The 24,804-nt window shown below is 35.9% G+C and overlaps 1 protein-coding gene across 1 annotated transcript in view; it reads left to right on the forward strand.

Annotated features, from left to right (window-relative positions):
* LRBA (LPS responsive beige-like anchor protein) overlaps positions 1-24,804 on the forward strand; it is a 432,278-nt gene that overhangs the window by 131,699 nt on the left and 275,775 nt on the right. The window contains exons 35-36 of the mRNA XM_050895295.1: positions 4,287-4,351; positions 15,639-15,747. Of these exons, the coding sequence (XP_050751252.1) occupies positions 4,287-4,351; positions 15,639-15,747 (174 nt within the window). The remainder of the gene's footprint in view (positions 1-4,286; positions 4,352-15,638; positions 15,748-24,804) is intronic.

Consider the following 24,804-nt stretch of genomic DNA (forward strand, 5'->3'; position numbering starts at 1 on the left):
ATGTTTTAAATATTCTGTTAAAGGTCCATGTTTAACTGTTTAGCCATCAGATCAGTTGATGGATTGGTCTTGCAAATGTTTTTATATAGCTTGAAGAATATATAGTTTGGGTTAATTGTTTGAAATACGATTATATTTCTTTCCTAGGAGTGTACAGGTGAGGAGGGATATGTCCATTTGCTGCCTGCAGGCAAGCACTTCTAATTACAAACCAACAAAAATGTTTATTAACAAAATTTTCTTGGCATTTGTTTGAGTGATTAGAATATAGGAATGGCTATATTGGGTTAGATGAATGCTCCACCTTGCTTATTGTTGTATCTCTAACTATAGATACAAAGAGATGCTCAAGAAGAATAAAATAGGACAAGCGTGTATGATACTCTTCCACTCTCCAGCTATTTTCAGCTCATGGGTATTTTCTGAATTGGATGTAGTTTCTGTGTATTTAGTCAATATCAATGTATTTTCCTTCCACATGCTTGCGCAGTCTCCTCTTGATCCTATTGAACTTTTAGTCACCACAACGTCCTTTGGTTATAGATTCCACTGATCTGTAATGCACTGTGTAAAGAACCACTTGCATTTCTTTGTTTTGAAGCTGGCTCCTGCTAGCTGCTGCTTGTAGAAAAGGCTTTTGGGCAGGCCTGTTTGGGTAAACAAGAAACTCCTGAAGTATTAGATCTAAATGAGGATATTCAGAATGAGTAGGGAGCCAACAACAAATGGAAAAAAATGACTGATCAATAGAGTCGACACTGGAAAACTCAAGTTCAATGCAGAATTTTTAAAGAACTTCTCCACGTATCTGGTGATGCCATATGATTAGAGACATACCTTATTTTTAAGAAATGAAATAGGAGGATCAAGTAGTATAAAAGACACTTCAATGCATTTGAAGACTGAGATAATGACACATGCATATGTAGCTGAAATGAAATAAAATGGGACATAGAATTATTAAAGATTGTTTTGCTAGACTAATCTCAGTGTTGGTTATGGTCTAATGCATGTTGTGGTCTTGTGCCAAAATATATTTCCTAAACAAAGGAAATGTAGTAATTTATATGAGTTTTATTAGAGCATTTGGTACTGTCATATGACTGATCACTAGTTAGAATTAATTAAAAAAAACCCCACTGTAAAATAGAGTTAAAAAAAACACCAACAAAACCAGCCTGACTCAAATGGGACAACAGTAGGTCATGGTATAAACCTTGAGGGAGATTATTAGTTTCTGAAAGGAGGGGTTTAAGACCAGTACTCTTTAATGTTTTCATTTAATGATCTTTGTGCACTCAGTAAGAATGTGTTAATGAAACTTGTTGATGATATAAAATTGGTGCTATAGAGGACTGGGATATAATTTTGCTTAAGGCAGAGTTGTGCTGTAGCTACAGGAAATGTAATATGTTATGCCATAGAGAATTATAATTCAGATGAGGTTTGAAGCACCATTTCAGGAAAAGATATAGTACTTGCATTTTATCTAGAGTACTTATGGAAGTGTTTACAGATTCCATTAAGGAAGTAGGTGAAACAATAATAAGCTAGGAAATTTCCACATCAAACATGGTATTTGAATAAAATGTGATTTCTTATTTGTCTCCTTGTAATGGTTGTTTTTCATTGTAGCTATTTGTGATAGTGTTTAGTGCTTCTAGGTTTTTTTTCCTGCCTCACTATTGAGTGTACAGTGACCAAAAGCATTAAAAGTAGATTATGTCTCAGTTACTAAACATTTATAGCCATAGGAAATGATGGTCAATTAAGTACAGCTTAGAACAGGTATGAAATTATTGACTTTCTTGATCTTCCCTTACAGTCCTTCCTTAGGAAAGTGCTGAAATGTGTTTTCTAGTTATTTAGTTGCATTAGTGGTTGAGTTTGAGGCTTTTAACGTGTTTTTTCCCTAGTACCTTTGGGAGATGGATAACTAAGATGTTGATATAATAATGCAATATGCATACTGAGTGTAATTGTTTGAGAGAGAACATATACTGTGGGGAAATATTGAATGGATCATGAAAGATGATGACCATTAGTCTTTTCTTTCAACTATTAAAATTAGCTTTAGGGTGTGTTCAGCTGTGATTTATGAAATTGTTTAGACTAACGCCTTCTTTGATGTCTGATGTAGAGAAAAATGCTGAAAAGTATCATGATAAATGCACTTTCTTTTCACTTTTGGCAACCTCCATCTTCACCAATTAAATTTTCAAGTATTGTAGCGAGCTCTCTTAAAGAGCAGAGCAACAGATGGACAGTGTCATAAATGGAAGAACTTATTTTGCTTTTCTTGAGTGTTTACACATTTAAGCTAACAGAGAATATTTTCAGTTATCATCATATGATATTATGTTTAAAAGAACTCTTTTGAGGATTAGTTGCCTATGCTATTTTATTTAGAATGTTAGCCACTAAAGGGCATTTTTTTTTATAAGAATAAATGCTTCTTAAAGCTATTTTGGACAGCTTACAGACTAACTTGAAGTCATGTAATGGTGACCATAAGAAGGCAATAGGGGAGAACTTGAGGGAAGGATGGTGGGAGAAATATTAGTAAGATATATGTAGCAATAAGGACCAATGATGCTACTTGATGTAGCCTCAAAAAAAAAACCCAAAACCCACCACACCCCAAAACCCAAAAAACCCCCTATGTGATAATATATAAATGGAACTTAGGTGGCGCTTAGAATGTTGTTTGCCTATTAATGCATGTAAACTAGTTATATGAAAAGTAATGAAATACATTTATAATTCATGATGAATAATACATCACAAAGTCTAATTATTCTCCTCTTAATTCTGACTACTTGAAAATTGTAGTAACTTGTTGCAACTTAAAAATGATAAAAGAATATGTTGGGCCTGGAACATGTCAAACCTTGAGACATCAGAGATATAATCTCTCCCTTGCATTTGAAATGTGGAAATATCTTTTTTTGGGGGGTGGGGTGGGGTCAGGATTTAAATTGTAAAGAAACAACATTGTTCTGCTGGCTTTTGTGTATGTCTGATCAAACCTTCAGGTCACCGACTGAGAGGTAATTCTGCAACACTGAGCAGCAAAAAATATACTCTCTTGACACAGGGTGTTAAAAACTCCTACACTCAGAAATCTGAAATTTGTTTAAGAGATATTTGCAGTTTTGCACTTTTTGCCTGTTTTGGAGCTGATGAGGTTTTTTAAAAGAACCACAGTGATAGAAGTAATGATGTGAATAATCATCACAATTATTATTTCATACAACAAATACTGAAGAATCAAGGAAGCTGATGTGGAAGAGCATATGAAACTTAAGAATCTGTCTGCTGCAAAATCATTCTTTTGTATTAGTTTAGAAGAGTTGTAGAGTTTAAACGAAGAGTTGTGTTTGGCCTGTTCTATCCAAATGCCTCTACATTTTCCCCAAAATATAAGGTTCACACACTTACTACTCTAATTTTTAGCTCTGTCACCTTGTTCCTATTGAGTCTAGGATTAAAGATCTTTGTGTTTTTGTTAACCAATTCTGTTTTCTCCTCAGCTTTCAAATGGGGCAAGCAAGCCCCAGTGACAGGTCATCCGGGTTGGTTGCTTTCCACCATGTCTCTTCTGGGGGCCAGACAAAACCCACCTACATTTTTAAGAGGTGTAGAATTTTGCTGTAATTCAGGGTTCAGTTGGATGTAAGAAATGTGCAGTGCATGTGTGTCTGCCGTTACCATCATTTCAGTGTGTTAAAAATTCAGAGTGTTAAAAATGTGTTAAAATTTTTTTGAAACGTACTGGGTGTTAATGATGCAATATTTGGATCATTAGCAGATTTTTTTGAGTGGACATGCCTATGTGATGGTGAGGTGAGGGTTATTATTGGCATATATGTTAACTAGACTTCAAGCTATGAGAGAAATTTGTTTCTAAAGAATGAGCCTTACATTAGCATGAGACAGTTTGTTTCTAGCATTACCAAGGTTCAATAAGGCAAAAAGCCTCAGGGAACCAGAGTAAGTTCAGAATTACTACATAGCATAGCAAAAGAAAATGATGCAGTCGTTTGTGGGATGTTTTTGTATTTTCTTCTCCCCTCCACAGAATATGACTTTGAGTAAATGATACTGTTCTGTTTCTTCATGCTGGCAGTATTTCCTTCCTGATCAGCACACAATTAATGCCTTACATATTTGCTGTTGGTGGTGTACGTTGCTAAAATTGAAAAGAAAGTGCATGACTTGGTAGCTGAAAATGCTTTTTCTTAGTTTTGTTTTTATAGAACTAGTTTTCTCTTGTTTTTTCCCAGGAATGGCAGAACTCTATACAAAAGAATGCTGGCCTTGCCTTTATTGAGCTTGTCAATGAAGGAAGGTAAGTTTCTTAGCCTTCAAGAAGTTGTGTGGCTTGAAACTTTTTAAAAAGAATTTTTCTTCTTCCTTTTTGTGTCATTTTCTTTGAGTTTTACAAGCATTATTTCACATTCTTTAATACTTCCATTCAGTTCTAATACTGAATATGGGATTTTGCAGAATCTGAATGCTCTTTAGTTTCATTAAATATTTCACTTATCGGTGTGTCGTGGATTTTCTTTCTTCCTGTCCTTGTGCACTGGTTATCATTGAAACTATAATTTGTATTCACCTAATCTCTTGAGGAAGGGAATTGATATTTGGAAGACATTATAGCTAGGAACTGTAAGATAAGCCTCTGTCTCAAAAATTAGATTCCAGTTTGCTCATTTATTTCCTATCTAGCTCATAAAATAGAAAGGAAGAAAGTTCCTTTAAGAAAAAAAAAAAATCTGTTAATATTACCAATTAGTTTAATGTTCTATCTGTAACTATATATGTATATTACTGGAACTTCTAGAAAATGGCAGAGCAGGTGATGAGGCCATGCTCTATGACTTGTAGTGATTATTCAGAACCATCAATATTTTGTTCATTAGGAATCTATTGTTGAGGCAGACTAAAAGCAATATTTACTTTTTCTAAAGGATTTTTTTTTAAGGTATCTTAATGAGTTAACTAAGGAGTATTATAAGAAATGCCATTTATCTAAACCTAAATTCTGAGTAACTTGAGCTAGTAAGAATCCCAATAGAAAATAAATTTTACAGGATTAGGACAGCTACTGAATTAAAAACAAAATAATCTATCACATAAATTAAAATGCTATATAAATATCTTTATCATTGTAGGAATAGGGGAAATGGCTATTTGAGATTTTTTTGTTTTAAAATGTGTAGATGTTCTCAAGATACCTAAAAATAATGACCATTTTAATGGTTGCATTTCAGTTTATTATGAGGGAAACACCATTCTGAGGCAGAAAAAACATTTTGCTACTAGTCTTGATCCCAAGGGCCAAGGTAAAGTAACAAGGGTGTTCAGTTACAGTGTTAAGATCTAGCCTGTAGTTGTTTCCTATTATGTGAGGCTGACCTGTCTTGACCTTACTTATAAAGTGCCTGCTATAAATTTGGCCCTTGATTAATGTTTTATTAGCATAGATAACATAGAGATCCCACACACATGTAAACCACAATGTAAGGTTCATCTGTGTAAGATGATTATCATGAACAAATCAGTTGCTGAGACTGAGTTGTAAGTAGCAGTTACCTAGTAGTTATTCAGCTTGTCCAGGTCAAGCTTTCAGAGAGCATTCTATCAGTAAACTGTTTGGAATTGACTATTTTCTTTTAAAAACCTGCAGTGCCCATCACAGACAGATGGAATCACTCCCCCACCTCCATAAACAACATCAATAACTTATAGTCTAGCCTCAGCAGAGTGGTTGTCTCAGGGACAAATGATCCCTTGAAGACTGAAAAGTGTGGTTTTGGTTAGCAGAAAATATCTAAGTAATTGTTACTTCATTTCATTTCTGACTTGTAGCAGAGTGGGTTTTTTAAAAAGTGGGAACATAACTTTCATTATGGGGAAGAGGAGAGGGGATTAATTTCTTAAAAATGGCTCCTTTTATCTATCTCCATTTTCCTCCATTGCTGTTTATAGGAGCCTTTAAAGTTATTGCTGAATTGGTCATTGCGGTGCTTTGTGGCTTTTCAGTGTTCACTAAAATGAAACTATTATCCCTCATATGACATGATCTGTACTCCAGAACTACTCTTTTCTTCTCTTTATGCAGGTTGCACATTATTTTTCTTGCACGTATACTAACACTTACACTAAAACATTTCATGCGTTGTATTTTATTGTATTTGTTATTGTTTTATGTATTTTTGCCATAACATTATAATCTTTAAAACTTCAAAAGCTGAAATATTTTAATTAAAACTTAAAAATGAAAATAGCTGAATGATACTGATTTAGATTTTAACTGCATAATTGTGTAACAAAAGTTGAATTTTTAAATTGTTTCTATAAGTACTCAAGAAAAGAAGACAAGGTAGTTGTACAAAGGACAGAACTGATTTCAGCGAGTAAGGAAGGATGTCTGTGGGGTACCATGACATGCGAAGTGTTACAATAAATAAAATAAAATTAAGGACTGGAAGAACTGCCTAGAATTTGTGGAATCACAGAATTGCTACTGTCTGCTGCCTTGGTGGAGAAAGTCTTGGTCATCCTATGACCTTTGTAAACCAGGGTTTTATTCCCAATGTTTATTACTAGTTTTTTTGACTAACGATACCAGAGCATATTCCAGTTTGAAGTGTGTTCTACTGGGTTTTTTTTATCAGGCAAATAAGACAACTGAAAAATCTTTCTGGAAGAGAAAGAGGTCTAGAAGAAGAGATCTAAATCTCCTCTTATACTTGCTTTCAAATGTATTTTTTGCTTTTATGTGAAAGGTATGAATGTACCTCTCTCTCTCACAGCAGTTGAAAGTTTTATGTTTAGGCTTGCCGTGTTTTGGCTAGGATTCCCTGGACAGAAATATGTGCAGAAAGTTTGCCTCTGGGACTCATAAGATCTACAGTGTGTGTGCTGCATTCAGAATGTGTTGATCTGAATTTCATCATGTTCACAAGTAACTAATGTGTTACACATATCGTTGCTTCCAGGCTTCCCAGATATATCAGGACCACTGCACATGTATAGCAGAACTGATTTGTTTGTGCCCAGTGAAATTTTGAATCTTGAACTGAAAAAAATCTCTAAACATGAGACTAGTATGTGAAAATAGAGAACCGTAAACCTACCTAAAACTGAAATACACAACTGAAGTCTTTTGAAGGCCAGGTTACAAGCATAGTAAAAAGAAAAAAAACAAAACAAAACAAAAAACCGAACCAAAAAACCCCACTGTGTAGAAAAACAGGAGTGTACAGAATGTAAGTAAAAAGCTAAAGGAGCAGGTATTGGAAAATAACCTCTTTCTATGAATGAAAAGAAATGTCAATTTCAGTACATTGCTACATTGAACGTTAATCTGTTTTTAATAAAAATGAATAAGTATTGTTTGCTATTATTGTAATGTCTGGGAACACTATTAATGCTCTTTGAAACCTTGTTAAAAAGGTGCCTGTACCCACTGCTTCTCTATGTACTGAGCCATCTGTGCAGCAGAAGTATAGATTGTGAAACATTTTCCTTAGCCTGCTGAACTTCTGTCAGTCTATATTTCAGTCTTTGTGCTTGCCTTTCACCTTTGGGTCCTCCCTTTAGGGAGAGTCTGTTTTGGAGCCTCAATCCGAGAGCTTACTGATGAGGGAGTTTGTTCACCAGAACCATCCTTTAGGTGTCATTTGGTTCACTGTCATAGCCGGTCCTCTCCTTTGGAGACTTCCAAGGTGTCCAGACAGATTCCTTTTTTTCATCCTGAAACTAATTATGTTTCCTCCTTATGCAGGAGATGATCTGAACTGAAAAAAAAGCAGCTTTGTTTTACAAAGTGTACAAATGTCTCTTTTGTAAGACTTTTATTTCCTTTACTTGACTGGTTAGCAAACAACTCCTTTGCTCTGTGAAGGTTAAAACTCTCTCCTGTCTCTTTGATTCATTAGCACACTTTAGTGTGAAACATCTCTTATGCTAGACCTTGTTTTCTGTATCAGTCAGTGCACTAACAAACGTACTCGAGCTTGAGACTAGGCATGACAGTTATTATCCCCTTTGGGGTGATAATGGGTTTGGCATGGCAGGGGTTGAGGGATCAGTCTCCTAAGCATGCTGCAGCAATTATTCTTTCTGATTTTCAGTTGAAGAGACTCTTGAAGATGCTTAATTTTAATTTTCTCAAGCATGGTTTTCTTGGTCGTCCAAAGAATTAAGTGCTGTGTTCTATACATATATTTTTTTATACATCTGTAAATGAATGTTCAGACAGCAGTTGCTTTAAAAAACTGTCACATAAAGTTTGGTTGAAAGATAACCTCATTAAACTAGCAGAATACATGTATAATTTCCTCTCCTTTGCCTTTGCCCTTTCGAATCCTTAACCAAAACAAACAAACCAAAACTTAAGGATTCACAAGCGTATCCAGGAGAAGCAGAACTAATGAAGTTTGGTTTTCTGTAGCTTTTTCTCATTGCTAGATTCTCTGTTGTCTAATGAGGAATGAAATGTAATCAAAATTCTCCTGCCATATCAGAGGATTCTACTCCTATATTGGATTTTCTATTATGGCTTTCAGTGCAATTGAAAACAGCTTTTTTTTTAAGGATGCTTGCAAGGTTTTTGTCCTCTGTTGGATAAAAAACTTGTATAAAATTAATATTTTTGAGAAACTCTAGCCTCTTATTAAAAAAATTTGTTGGAATTATCCAATGAATTCAGAAATTACTGGAAGGAGGAGGAAGGCAGACAGCATGCGAATCTAGGATCCTTAGCAAGTAAAAATTCCACCAACCAACCAAAAAAAGCCCAAAACCTCTCCAGAAATAACCAGATGTAACTGGTATTATTCTCCCAATACATAACATCCAGTAGTATAAAATCTGGAATGCTGTAATCATCTGTATTTCTGTAGCTTTTTTTTTTTAGATGGAACTGTACTAAGAAAATTTCAACATATGTCACCTGCTGTTCCTTTTCTTAAATTGTATATATTACTTTTGACTGGTCATAGACGCAAATATTTTTTAATATTGAAATAGTTGGCAATCAAACTAGTTGGCCAATTACTTGCACACTTTCCTAACGGAAAATAGGGGACAGATGTAGGCTGCCCCATTCAATTGTCTTTCACTTGCAATAGCGCGGTCACTCTCAAGGAATGAATGTTAGAGAATGTGTTGCCGTAGGAGCAACTACTATGATGGAAAATAGTTAGAAAAATACAGCTATTAATGAAAAAATGGATGATAACTGACAGACTTATGCTTTGTGCATAATTGACCAAAAAAGGCTCAGGAAAAAAATGATAAATGTAGTCACATCCAAACTAGAATTGATTATTACCAGTCTGCTCCCCTTATTGCAGCCTCCTTGCCCTGAGATTCTGATAACATAGAACCTGCACCTTAGTCTTGATTTATAAGAGAAAAAAAGTGTTTTCCACATTTCCTTGCTTTTTATTTTTAGGAACCCGTTCTGTTTAAGTGGTAGGTTTTGTAAAAGGGATTTTTGGTGATTTATTTTCTGAGTTTTTATGTTATTATTTTGGTTTCATAGCAGAAGCAGCTTTGTTAATGTGTGAATTTGAACTACAGAAGATCATTAGACTAGACTTTAAACAACATTTTAAATGTGCTGAAAATTAGAAATTGTAGCCTGGATGTGTTTCAGAGATGGATAAGTGACTTGAGGTGGGGTTCTTGACACTACATGATTTTTTTTTTGTGCATGTGTGTGCACTAAGGTATACTGTGACATGCACAACCATTTTTAAAAACAGTTTTTTATTTCACTGAGTTTTGTTTGATCATCTGTGCATGGATTTAAATTGCATCATTTTTGTGTAACTGGAAACATATGATCTTTGCTGCAACTTAATGAGTAAGCAGAAGCTTTTTGGAGAGAGCTGTGTCTTAATGATTAAAAATTAATGCAAGCTTTTATTATTGGAGATGCTAGTAACTTTGGAGGGTATGTATGTGACAAAGGTAGGTTTTGCTTGTGAGAATGTCATTGATTTGCTGGGTCTATGAAAAAGCAAAACCATAAAACACTCCTGAGTGCCTGGGAATTCTTAAATTTTTTTTATGTAGAAAGTTTTTAGTAACATCTGCATTTAAAAAATAAATTAATGCAAGAGTAACAAGAAGGTATTTATACTGCACTCTACATGTATACATGTATTGTACTATTGCTATCTGATGGAAAATTTTCAGAAATCATCTGTTGTACTACCATGCAGTCTCTCTCAGAATGTGAACACAACCTCAGATCAGTTTTCACTAGGCTCTGACATGTCCTAAGTGGCTGTCCTAGATAGAAAAAGTTGGATTGGTGTGTCCTCTCCTAGCTGTCCTTTCGGAGTGCTGTTAAGTTTTATGCTACTGCATGTCCAAGTCAGCATTTTGGTGAATCTGCATGATTTTTATTTGTTTTGTTTTGTTTTTTTTTTCCCCTCTCCTATTTTAAGGGGGTAAATGTGTTCCGACTTCAGTCTTTACGACATATGGACTTCTCTGTATTTTTTGATGATTGAATAGCCTATCTGTAAAGTATTGTGTTCCACAAAGCAGTTGTAAAACTTCATTGCAGCAGTAATTCCAACGCTTAGCACGTTAGCAGTCAGATCCCATAAAAGACAGCGTGTATCCATGTAGAACGTATCTCCTTTTGAAGTAAGAGAATCTCTTATATGCTAGGCTTATGAGGAGTGCAAGTCGGAAAGCTTACCTTTATCCCCCTTTCTTGGCTATCTCAAAGTTCTCTGTTGTGGTAGCGTCTGGAACATACACAATCTCTCCCTGTAGGACATAGAGAGGTTTATGCCTAAACAGCTGTTGTAAATGTCGCCTGTAAAGCTTTTTCCATATTTTGACTAAAATTGATAATTGTTGGACATCAGTAATACCCAGAATTTATCCATCTCTTACTTTCTTTGCTTGCACATATTTTTCTGTTCCTTTTTTTCCTTCTTGTACCTTCTCGTTTTTCCTTGTTGTAAGGAGAAACTTGACTTTTTACTTGATCATCTAAGCAATCAGCAGCCAGAAATCAGAGTAAGAAGATTTCTTGCTTTGTGTCTTATGACTTTCTCTTCCAGTGTAACAATAAAAATCAGAATATCTCATGTATTTGGCTGGAACTCCTTCTCTCAGTGGTTTAGCACTTCATTCCTGACCCAGCAAAGTATGCAAGTATATATTTAACTTCCAGCATGGGATCTGTCCCCCTGCTTGTTTTTACTAGGCTGTTCATCTTTTCAAAGTTAATCACGTGTTTTTAAATATTTTGGTCCGGAAAGAAGGTGCTTAGACAAAGGAAGAAAAGTCTGTTTGAGACCTTGAATCTGGTATGCACTGAAAGCAGAAGAGTAGGCCTGGTATCCAGAGTCTTTACTCCCATAGGTGTTATGGTCTAACTTCTAGAGAACATGTCCATCCACACTCTTCTCGTGTAGAAGATCAGAAAAAATCTTAATTCAATATCTTGTCATAAATAAAGCCAAACCAGAAGGGAATCTATCAGGGAAGGAGGAGTGTAAATCACCACGTTCAACAACATTTTGGTGTTTACTAACACTGAAAAAAATAAACAGATATGTGAGTAGTATGGGGTCAACATGGTCCATGGGTCTGCATACAGAGATAATGAAGCATCGGCAAGAAGGAAATTATTAGACTTCAGTTTTTATTTCAGCTTGGGTGTGCATACTTCGAAGAAGACAAATTCAATTAATCCGTTTGTTTAGTCAAAGAAATGAAAAACTGTCCTTTTGCTGTGAAAAAAGTATTTATAAAGAGATGTTTTGGATAGACTTTTTATTTAACAGAAAAAGAACTGATGTGATCTAGTTGCTGGAATAAAAAACAGGATAAAAGCAGACAAGAAGTAGTTGTGGTTGGTTTATTTGTTTGGGTTTTTTTGATTGACACTACCTCATTATAAAACTTCTTTATAGGGGAACATGGTGTAAAATATCTTCAAATTTAAAAAAAAAAAGTTGGGGCATCTTTCTGAAAGCTATGCTGTAGCTGAAACAGAAGGTACAGACTTGATGGAGGAAATGAAATTATTTGGGGGAAAACATGCATGATCAGTTCTGTGTAGGAGGCCAGAGCAGGTGCCAGAAAGGACCATTATGATCCTTTAAATCCATGAAGTGTACTTACTGTCTTAGTGAGGAAAATCAAATTTTTCTAAACATAATTTTTTTTTTCTTTAGAAGAAAGCATTTGTCTCTCATAAAGTTACCTGATCTAGTTAATACAGTTTATAGCCACTCACATATGTACAAAATGTGTTGTATGTAGTTTGGAGTTGAACTAATACTTTTGCAAGAGTCAGATTCTTGTCCTTGCCTCAGCAGTGGTCTGCTCAGCTGGCAACAGTTGTTTCTATTGCAAGAAGCGAGCTACACTTAACAAATTTCTGTTCAACGTTTTATTTGCCTCAAATGGAAAAGTAGCAGCTGCTAAGGTTCCAGAAATTAGTGTTTAGAAGTAGATGATTAAAACTTCATTTTAGACATATAAGCAGAGGTGTGTTCATTTATAGAGATGCTGAGAGCTTGTATTTGCCTTTGAGTTTTAATGATGGCTATAGAGTCCTCTGTTATATCATGCCATCATTACATTTATGTATAGATATATATTTAGTTTGCTAAGTTCCACACAAAGAGGTACATTCAAAATAGAAATCTGAGTGGCAAGCTATATATGTGGATACCGTTCTCGTAAAGAAAATCCAAACTAATGTAGATAGTGATACAACTTGACTTGTTTATTAGAAGAAAGTTAATCTAAGCATATGCAGTGTTTGGAAAAGGTGACTGAAAAGAAAGATTAAAATTTGAAGTTCTTGAATGTAAATAATGAACACAGCTGTCATGGTATAAACCAGTAAATTATTTCATATAGGCTTCATATATATTAGTAAATAATTTTTATCCTCACCTCCTGAAGACCTTTAGTTGCTGAATTTGGCAATTTGCAAGAAGGGAAGTAATTGTATAATAATTGATACCTAATAATATGAAGCTTTTACCTTTTTCTGAAAACAGCTTGAAGTTACCGGTAGGTGCTTATGCTAAGCTTGGACAATTCCTTAGTTGTTAGCCATAAGAATTTTTGGTTGCCGAAATGACAAATTCAACTAGAGTTTGTCTGCAAAATCATGTGTAAGTTTTATCGAGCTGGCCCAGCCCTGTGTGGAATATCACAGAGAAAATGAGGAGAGTGTGTGGGATTAGTAAGGAGAGGTGGGGGTGACAAAAGCGACAACTGATCCGTAGGAGACCAAGCTCTTTCTGATACTCAAAAGCTGTTTGTTTTTACTAGGTACACTTCTAGTCTGTTTTGAGAATGTTGTTCCTATGTGAGGGAATGTAGTTCTTTGCTTTGTTTGGAACACGTCCATCATCTCTGCAAATGCATAGTAAGTGCCAGTGTACGGTCAGTCATGTACTGGGCTGCTTACTGGTTACGTTTAGTAGAAAAAAGGGAAATCCATGTTGTAAATAGTTAAAAACAATTATTATATAGGGTGCTTTCTTGAACAGATGAAAAAAAGTGGGACTTTTAGAGGAGAACTAGTGTTAGATTAAAAGTGGACCTTTTAGAGGATAACTAGTATTTTTCAAAGTCCGATCAGGTTAGCAGAAGGTATTGATATTGACAAACTCAATGAAAATAATGGGATACTGTCCAATATAAAATGTAAACCGTAATACATGATATCGTAATACATGAGTATTTATGATCCCCATATTTTTTTAGATAGTTCTTAGTTTAATAAAAAAATGTTTATTTAAATGCTTATGTGATGGATTTGAATGTGCTACTGGGGATCTTGGAGAAAGAGGGGAATCAAATGCTTGAATCTGCCCAGACTGTGAAATTGGTTATGTAAAGTTTCTTGTTGCTGGTTTATTAGTAAGGATTTATTTTTAGCTGAACATTATTGTAAATTATTAGAGACAGAAGTTTGGGGTTTCTTTTTTCAGTGTATAAGCAATGCTTTCTTAACTAGTTAATTTTCCCAATTTTTCTGAAGCCATGAAAAGTTATGAAATCGAAGTTACATTATTGCAGCAATGCTGGTTCTGCAAGTTTTTGAAAGTAAAAGTTTGTCACTAATGCATGCAGATAAATTGGCCAAATTGTATGTTTGTTGATCAACAGCTACTTCCATTCTAAAAGTGACTAAAAATAGAAAAAAATGAAAAAAATTATGAAGTGGTTCTAAAACAGTGGCTGCTGTACAAGCCTTGTTAAAAAGAAGGTGAAGTCATGCTTCAAATAATGAATTGTGCATATTTCTTTTTTCAAGACTTCATCCATGGGGAGACAGTAATCCACTGACTTAACTGGTTCATGATCACATGGCCTCATTTAGCTGTTGTGCTGCAGTTTTCCTAGCCTTGTAGTGAGAGAGGCAATGGACAAAGTGGAGCTTCAGGTGTTGTTCTGCCTCTGGATTTCTTCTCATTGGAGTAGGCTTGTGACCTGCAAGCCTACTGCAAGTATGGAATTGTGAATAGCATAGGAAAAGAGACAGCAGAGCATTGATGATCATACTGTCAAACATACAGATAGAGACAGGTGGAGCCTTAGTTCAGATAAAGAAGTTCTAGGGGATAAAATTAACATTGTATACATTAGAAGGCATCTTGCATAATAAATCCTGTGGTTGTAAAGAAAGGCTCTCAGTAGACTGAACTTGTTGAAATGTACTTTAGCTTATATGTGCAAGGCAAACAAGTGATTTTATGTTCTGCTACTCTTTTGTACATTAGCAACTGCAAACCTTAAAAAAAAAAAGCTTTAATAACAGGTATTTTGAAAAACTAACCAGTAGAGCATGGATTTGCCTGATGTATCTTTCAGTGATCCTATGGAAACGTGCACCTTCTAAAACAGTGTAGCTCCTGTGTATCCAGTTTTAACTTTATGAATCCCACTGTAACTAATTAAAAAGGAAATGTTTTTAGTAACAATATGTGAATGCACAGAATAATTGGGTTGTAATTCAATCTGTCAGCTCTGCTGCCATTCATAAACTCGGGGTTTATGAAGGCCTCAGAAATCTCAGATTGAATTACAGCTTTATTCTGTACATAACCTGGAACAATGTATATCTTAGCATTTCATTTGTGAGACTGAGGATGTTTTATAATCCTGAAAGTATTACTTAAATGTATACTTACCATAAAATTCCAATTTTACATTTGGAGAAAAAACTATACTGCAGTGCAATTCACAATTTTTTATTTAGACTTTACATCAGTTACATTAAGGCTTTCACTGTGGATGTTTATATGCATAAACTGCTTACTTTTCTTTATATTGTGTTGTGTGTATGTGAAAGATTTTCTTACATATCTATATTTCAGGTAAAACAAATGACTGTCCAGAGTGTTTACATTTTGTTTAATACTTAGTTTGGTTTACTATTGAAATACAATTTTACTAGTTGCCAGAAAATTACCCTTCAACCTTATTTATACCATTTTCTTAACACAATAACGTCAGTTGTGGAACAGAGCTCAAAATATTTGTATATATACTGTATTTACAGATTTTTATTTTAGGACTTCATTCCCTCAAGGCAATTCTTAAATATTCTCTGTCCTCAGGTTACTGAGTCAAACCATGAAGGACCATTTGGTAAGAGTGGCTAATGAAGCAGAATTTATCTTGAGCAGACAGAGAGCAGAGGATATTAACCGCCATGCTGAATTTGAGGTAAGAAATGACATCTTTTAAAAAAAAAAACCAAACCCAAAACACCAAAACATAACAAGCCCCCTGTGTTTGACGACCAATGTGTGATACGGGCTTTTCAGGCACAGGAAGTTCCATCCTGAAAAGTGCTTTGCAGTCATAGGGTGTTTTGATGGTTTGCCACCAACTTTGATGGAAAAACAGGCTGTGCAGAGCAGCTCAGAACTTGTCAGAATCTGCAAACCATAGTTTGTGGGGGAAGGAATTTTATCATACCAATGCTGCTCTTTTCCATGAAGCAAATATCACTGTATATGTTAAAGCTGCTTAGAGTCACAGTCAAGATATAACTCTGAAAAAAACACCTTAGTGAAGATAAATGATAACAGCCTGTTAAGTGCAAAACAAGAAATTACTTTTTTCTTTTTATATCATTTGCTATTCCACTTAATCCATCTCTAAAACCATTTTCCTTATGTTTTACATGCCTCAGTGTGGTTTTGTTATGTTTTTGTATTTTCATCCCGCTTAAGGGATTCTAAAGTGAAATAATGGTCTTTGTTTTTATAGACTTGTAATAAAAATACAAGCCTTTTTTCTGAATCACTTTAGTCATACCTCCAATTTTGGATCTCAGTTACATCACGTATCTCCTTTCTCTGTACTTTAATTATTGGGTTGTTTAAATGAAAACGAAGCTAAATCTCACTGAATTCACTAATATTCTGCTTAAAGAGTACTTAGTCTTTCTTCTGACATGTGATACTACTTGTGGTTTTGTTTTTAAAATGAAGCATTAAGAGATTGAAGGCACATTTGTGCTTAACGTATTTCTAAACTGTTTTTCTCTTAAATCTTTACTTGAAAAAATACTCCCCAAAGATGAAAGCATATTTGTCTTAGACAGTGCTTATGTTCTAAAGGTCATCTGTGTTGGCCCCAGGATTCAAGCTGTGCGTTGTTTAATAACATATCTGCACTTCATCTAGAGCTAGTTACCCCCTCCTGCAAACAGAGACGTTGTAAGATATCTACAGTACCATTTTGCAATGGTGAAATAGCAGGCATGTTTCATTTATTACATCAAGGGTTTGGCGACAGTCCTGTGGAGATGAAAAGTGCATCTTTTTACTTCGTTGCCTGATAATCATTGGAGTGGGACGTGCTTGACATCTTTTGCTCTGGATTTATGCAGAAGCTCCATGCATGACATGGCATTATTGATTAGATGAATAGCCCACTTTTTTTCTTCAGATGCAAACTATTCACAGAGGTGTGCGTGTATGTGGGAAATCTGTGTGAAGTAAAGGGTTCTGTCATGTAAACACAGGCTATCAATAGATATAGTTGATCAGTGACAACTTCACTGTTAGCCTTATTTCAGTCTCAAGCCACCTTTTATGATGTCTGGAGGAAATTTACACTGAGCATCAACTTACATTTTTAATATAGCTCTGAGTTTTGCTGTGACAGCTCTCTAGGATAAGAGTTGGCTGATACTTTTAAGTTGATGCTGTTTTTGAATCTGTGCTATCTCAGTATGATGGCTCAAGGGGTTTAACTCATCAGGTTGAACTTAAATAGAAACTAGTGTACTAAAATAGGAGCAGTCTGTTTATCAAGTTTAGTTTTGTTACTGTGTTGGAAAAACTTAGATCTAGCATCACTTCTGCAGGTGTGCAAATTGAGGTTATACAACTATTGGATTCTACCAAATGCTTAAATAACAAACCTGGTGTCTCATGAAGTTAGCGTTACTGATGTCTGTGGAGGACTTCAGTCAGCATTATATTTCTTTTGTGGAAGGGGGAACCGTTAGTCACATCCATTTGAATCTGCAGGTATCACATCAACAATCAGAAATTCCTGTGTACCGTGTTCCAGCCATCCATGGTACGGTCTGGTTTTCACATGTCCTGTCAAGCGTGCTTGACTTGTTTCAGCACAATGGTACTTTTTAGCCATGGTGTTCCTTGTAGCCTTTTAAAGTGGTGCTCCAGGCTACAGAAAACTTGCCATTCTTCTGTCGTGCCCAGAAATGGATCTGTCACTTGACTAGACTGGAGCCATTCCATCGCTTAATGGGAATGGATCTGTGCTGTGTTGGGCTGCTGACATGCTGTGTATTGCAATTGGTAGGTGTTGTGGTTTAACCCCAGCCGGCAACTAAGCACCACACAGCTGCTCACTCACTCCTCCACGGTGGGATGGGGGAGAGAATCGGAAGAGTAAAAGCGAGAAAACTCGTGGGTTGAGATAAAGACAGTTTAATAGGCAAAGCAAAAAACACGCATGCAAGCAAACCAAAAGAAGGAATTCATTCACTGTTTCCCATGGGCAGGCAGCTGTTCAGCCATCTCCAGGAAAGCAGGGCTCCATCACGTGTAACGGTTACTTGGGAAGACAAATGCCATCACTCTGAATGTCCCCGCCTCCTCCTTCTTCCCCCAGCTTTATATGCTGAGCATGACGTCATATGGTGTGGAATATCCCTTTGATCAGTTGGGGTCAGCTGTCCCAGCTGTGTCCCCTCCCAACTTCTTGTGCACCCCCAGCCTACTCACTGGTGGCGTGGTGTGAGAAGCAGGAAAGGCCTTGACTCTGTGTAAGCACTGCTCAGCAATAATGAAAACTTCTCTGTATTATCAGCACTGTTTCCAGCACAGATCGAAAACACAGCCCCATACTAGCTCCTATGAAGAAAATTAACTCTATCCCAGCCAAAATCAGCACAGTAGGTATGTTCTCATTTTATGAATGGGTGTCAATGTTGATGCCTGTGTTTTGGTCCTAACACTCATGTCATGAAACACTTACAGGCATGTGACAAGAAGGACTTGCAAATAAGACAAAAAGGACTTTCAAAACAATTGATACAACCTTTGATCTGGTTCATTTCTCCAACTTCAGGACCTGTAAGGAAGCAGAGTAGCAGATGATGAGCCCTAAGCTAAAGATTGTTTTGGCTAGCCTGACTAGTGTGGTTTGGTCACCTGCATGTACCCGTTTCCTTGATTTGCTGCTTCATCTTCAATCTATTCTTCAGAAATGAGTTGGAATGAAGATGGTGTTCTTTCAGTCATGAATCTGCTTGGTCAGTCCATTGAATGCAATATCCCATCTGCCATGGCATATGTCCAGAAAAGAGCAATTGTACAAGGAAGCAGATAGTCTATACTTTCATAAATTCTGTCTTATCATATAGAGATCTGCAACTTGGAGACTTCCCTAATCAGAGGTAATGTCTTCAATAAATAAATGTCTTCAATAAATAGTGTTGTGATTTTTTTGCTGTGAATTTTTCCAATTCCTTTTAAAATTTGATGTAAATATTTTGCACCAATAATGTCCTAAGACAAGGAATTTCCGTGCTGTGATAGTTGAAGAAAGTGAGCAGATCCTGTGTGCAACAAAAAGATTAAACAAGCTTCATAACGAAGTTCTGTAGTTACATATTGTTGTACAGTATTTGGTTATAAACGGGGTAAGGATAGTCATTGTAAGAGTAAGGAAAAGCCTAGGAAAATAGGTAATACTAGGAAAGGCACTGCTGTGCTGAACAACTGCACTTTAGAAATGTGATGCAAGAAAGTATTTGTAATGTGACATTTTAAAAGTTGCACAGGGTCCAGAGGGGAAGGTACCACTCCTATTTGGTTCTTAATTCATTGCAAGTACGGGACAGATGTTTTCCTTCCAGAAATGCATTGAGAAGTGTCCACCTATCAATTCTTTCACAGTTAGGAGGAGACAGAGGAGCAGCAGCAAATGTGGCACATGTTCACTTTGCCGCATAAGGTCTGATTGGACCTTTCTTTGCTACGTCTCCATGTAGCGGGACCCTGCATTGGTCAGAACATTGAGAGGGAAGTGTCTATACCCTTTGCATAAAGTAGGATGACCAAAAGCACAGAAAGAGTCTCTAAAGCAAGGGTGGGGTTTTTTGCATACGGTTCCAGTTTGTGCTGTAACTTTAGATATGCAGGAAACTCTGAGTGCCTGGGTGAGAGAGATTAAAATTAAAAGGATTTGAAAAGAAATCTTCTCTCTTCTCCCTATGTCTTCTCAAGGCAAATATCTCTCTTTTAGAAACTTCAAATAAAGTGACTTGAACAGCAGCAAAATCTGCACATCCACTTCTTCTGTATCTGGTGGCAAGAAGGGCATCTGTCATCTTGGCATGGCTATTTTTCTGTTTCTTTCTTTTTGTCAGGAATCTCTATCTCCATTTGCATTGCAGACCCCTCCTTTGCCTCTGTAGTCCTGCACTCCAGAAGCTTCTTCAAACTGCAGGTGCTCAGCTTCCCCCATGGAAGATGCAATCTCCCACCCTCTCTAGAGGGCTCTGCTTTACAACTCAGCAGCCTGGACAAAGACAAAAAGGTCTTCCTCTTTGGTGCCTGACCACTCCTTTTTTAATAGGAGATAATATAAGTAACATAACAAATTATGAACAAACCAGTTATGCTGTCTTTCTTCTAAGCTCGTATTGTAAAAAAGACAGAAAAAAATTGCTTTGGAGGTGAAGGATTGGTTGTGAGAGGTTTTTCTATGGCTGAATATAAAGGTCAACCTTTTTATTTCTTTTTTTTTCCTGATCCTTTATTCACCTATGTTTTCCCTGCTGCCTCTATAAGTAGTTACATCTATGAATGTAGACATATGAGGAGGTCACAGGGAGACCCGAGACATACTTACCCATTTTACAATGTGATTAAGCCTCAAAGAAGCCTGATGAAGCAATATTCCACTCATTTCTCTAGTGAGGTGGCAGTGAAGCACATGTTTTTACAGTGAATGTTGAAATGTGAGCATTCCTAACATAACTTATAACCCTTATAACCTTAAATTTTGCCCAGTGTCCCTGGGATTTATATGCACAAGTCTCTTAGGCATTTTTCAAAATCTCACCCTGAGTGTTTGGTACAGCTGAAAATCCTGAAGAGGAACCTCTTTATGCCTGAATTCCAACAACTAGTTTCATACTACCACCTAGACTGCTTTCTAGAAATGACCTTGAAAAAAGTGGTGATTTGCACTGTGTCTTAGATTATGTGTGCAGACTGCTGTGGAGTCAGGCCTACGAGAATAATTGGATTTGGTGTGAGGAGGGGGAGGGAATTTTGTACTCTAATTGACTTTATTTTATAATTTATGACAGGAGTGCCCATTGCCTTGGATATGCCTCCTGTCTTATATAAATCTCTTCATGTATTTGTGTGTGAATATACATATTTATAGAATTCTAAATATGTAAACCTGCAAGTGTTTAGGCCTGGACTGTTCAAGCATCACAGTGTTTCATCCTTTTAGTGAAGGTTTAGTTTGCTATCGGATGGCACTACTGGATTTTGACCAAAATCTGTGATACCATATCTCATGCTTGTGTAAAGTATTTTTGATGAATATTCTTCCAGCAACATGGGGGTTTTTTTGCCTGGAAGATTCACGTGAAGGAATAGGAGAATGGGGAAAAAGGTACTATACAGAACCATTCATAATGTTGCACATCATGAGTCTGTGTAGAGGAGCAATGGACAGTGCAACACAGTAATTTTCAGAAAACTTTGTAGAACAGATGGACAAGGATTCTTCATTCTGAGTCTGTGAGGAAAACAGAGACTTCAGTAATTTTTTCAGTAAAATGTAACTGCTGCTGTAATTTACAAACTAACCTGCCTCCTCAAAATGTCATCTTTTAAAGATTGTGTGGTGTCATTCCCTTGAATTTTTGGTCTTATTTTTTTGAATTATCGTCATCCATAGAAATATAAAGTGCTGGCATTCTTGTTATTGGCCATTTCTGTTGATTAACTGAGAATTTCACATTACTTTCCCTTTGCATTTGTTATAAATCATACTAGGCAGCTAACTTCTCTGCATGATTTCTCTTCAATAATTAAATCTAGCATTTCCAGCTGCTGTAAAATTTGTTGCCCTTTTCTGTTCAGTTATGTTTTTTCATGCGGAAGACTTGGACTTCCTCACAGTTTTAATTCTTATTCAGTATCAATTTATAGGCTGTGTGTAATAAACTGAATGTTTTACTTCATGGCTCATGCTGAGAAACAAATCTTAATGTTAATACAAGTATTGCCTTGACAGAGATAAGATGCAAGGCTAGGCAAGCGTTCCAATCGTGACTTCAATGTAGCTATTTGCTTTTTGTTTCCTTGGCAGAAAACAAAATTCAGTGGTTCTGTTGATTGATAATCTTGTGTATTCTGCACCTTTTCCCCTTTGGTGTACTAGGCATTAAATGTTAGATGATGTTATTTGTATCAGAGGAAGCAACTAAAAAGTACTGCAAATAAATTGCGGCAGAATACCCAAGTCAAAGAGAATGTTTGAGAGCCCTTGAAAGAATTATGAAAAGGTATTTAATGACTTTGTAGTTTCTGTAGATGATTGTTACTTCTATATGTAATGAACAGTTACTGCAGGAAAGAAAGTTTTAATCTTTGACTGGGTCCCTATTCTCCATATAATTGTCCAGTGTTTTTAATAAAAGCTGCTTTGTTATAGAACTCATGCATCAAATAATCTTTCTGTGGCTCTTACAACATCCTTTTATATGAAGTGTTATTCAAAACGCTTAATGGCAATGACCCTATTTATTAGAACAAAAGATTTTGGAATGCTTTCAATGGTTATTCTGTCTAGTAGTGTGGGTTATCAGCAATGAATCTTTACAGAACGTATGAAGATAATGGGCAGCGCAAGTTGTAGGCATCCTGTAGTAATGTAACCAAAAGTCATAGTCTATGAGGTTGTAAAAAGGTAATGTGGCAACACAAAGGAAGTTAGATGTACCCTCACAGAAAAATAAGGCTTTACACATTTTGTTATGAATGGGCTTAACACTTTCTCAAATTTAGATTTTTAAATAAAGGCTGCCCTTTGCGTTGGGCAGGTTAGGCATTATGGCACCATCTGTCGGTAGAAGGAAGAAAAATTTTGACTTTCATTTCTAAACACTATTTTTTTTTTTTGAGGTATTATAAACTCTTCAACAGAGTGCTGAGCATGGAAGAATATTTTTTTTTTCCATTGGAGGATTAACCAGTTTTCTGCTGCAATATGTTGACAAGTCCCAAACTGGAAAATTAAATTTCTTGTATTCCTGAGGTGGCAATTTTTAGGATTCATTGTCTTATGTGAGTCAAAGGACACTAAAATGAGAAGTTCATTTTCTGTTTGAACTTTATAACATTTTCCCTGTGCTCTGGGAAGTGTTGGGATAAAATATCGCCTGATTATGAAAGGAGGAGTGAAAAATTGTGGTTTCTTTTTCACTATGCTTTAATAAGCAATGGGAGGAGAAGGAATGAAAACTTGCACTGGAATGCTGAGATCTTTTTTTGTTATATCTCAATTTTAAATCAAAATATATTACAGAAATATGTCTAAGAGCTATCAAAGATATAATAACATTGTTTCTGAAGCAGCTTGAAATTATTTAGCTCACTAGCTAGCTAAGTACCACACAAAATCCAGAATAACAATTAGTGCATGCTTACAAGATTCATCAACATAAATAAGGTTATGTCTAAACAGCACTGTATTAGGATTGGTTTCTGTTTGGTTTTTTTTTCTTTTTAATTACAAATTCTAAGTTTCAAACTTGTTACTTCTTTGAAAGAATAACTCTTAAAGTAAAATTATACACAGTAAGAAGTGAGTAAAATATAATAATCTATACTGTGGAATATCTCTTCCACAGCAATGACTTAATGAGTTACTTCTAAGTGGTCATGGGTTAGGAAAACAAGTACAGAAATATGAATGTCTAGTCTTACATTAATATGTGCAGGATTTATATAGGTATGTTTCACTTATTGCAGATAATTCTTTGTGAATACTGACTTATGATGGGAATTGCTCAAATACTCAGATGAACATCCCTTAGTTATTAGGGTCTTAGAGAGCCATGGGTTCTTCCAGTTTTCTGGAATAGGAAACAATTTGACAGTAAATTTGAATAACTTCAACTTTGTTTAGAGCATTCAAAATCCAAAATCATTTAGGATGTTAACACAATCCACTTGGAAATTCCATGCCTTCTTTTATTCATTTACATTAATAATGTCCTTCTTTTGTTTCACAGATTAATAGTTTGCTGAGACTCAAGAGCATCTGTACTGGGTTAGACCAAAAGTCCATCAAACTCAGTATTCTGTTTCTAACAGAGTTGAATAGTACATGCCTAGAGACAAGCATAAGAACAGTGCAATTATATAGGGGTGCTTCCTTGGTTCTACCGAGGTGGCAGGGATCACAAGTTGGACGAAGATTTGCAGTTCTCTGTATGAATTTTACCTATTGTTTTATCTCCCAGTCACTGTATTAGCATTTTTCATGTTTGATTGTTGTGTTTACTACCTTGAATTACTTAGAGCTATCAGCAAAATTTGACACCTCTTCAACTCTCCAGTCATTTCTAAAAACATGTAATAACACAGTGGGATTCAATTGGTGATTTCCCTCCACTTTGAAGACTAGCTATTCTTTTTTTAAACCTGTTTCCTTTGTTTTAATCAATTTTTATCAACATAAGGATGTTGCTACTGCATCCTGCCTTTCTTTAAATATCTTTTTGGCATTCAAACAGTGGACTTTATGAACTGGATCTTTCTTGTCTGTGTCTCCAGTGGCTTGTTGAAAGAAATCTAATGAAGCATGACTTCCCTTTACAAAAGCAATGATGACTCTTGCCAGTGTGTTTATTCCATTGTTTGCTTTTTGCTTTAAACACAGCTACCAATTTGCCTTTTATAAATTTCAGACTTATTGCAATGTAGTTCCCTGCTGTCCTCCAGAGCCCATTTGGCATATTTCATTCTTCTGGCACTGAGGCAGTTTGAACAAGAACACTATAGCTAATGGCTCAGCTGTGTTCATCCCCGAGTTCTTCTAGATCACCTGAGTGAATACCGTCTGGTCCTAGTGGTTGGTCACTTGTCAGTTTTCTTTTATAACTTCTCTGCTAGCAATTCTCTGTGGTGGTCTTGTGTTCCAAGAGCTCTTTTTATCCTTTGATCTTCTATTAGCTCTACAGAGATACCTTAATGGGCTTAC

Source organism: Gymnogyps californianus, chromosome 4 (genome assembly GCF_018139145.2).
Source record: "Gymnogyps californianus isolate 813 chromosome 4, ASM1813914v2, whole genome shotgun sequence".
NCBI classification, from domain to species: Eukaryota; Metazoa; Chordata; class Aves; order Accipitriformes; family Cathartidae; genus Gymnogyps; species Gymnogyps californianus.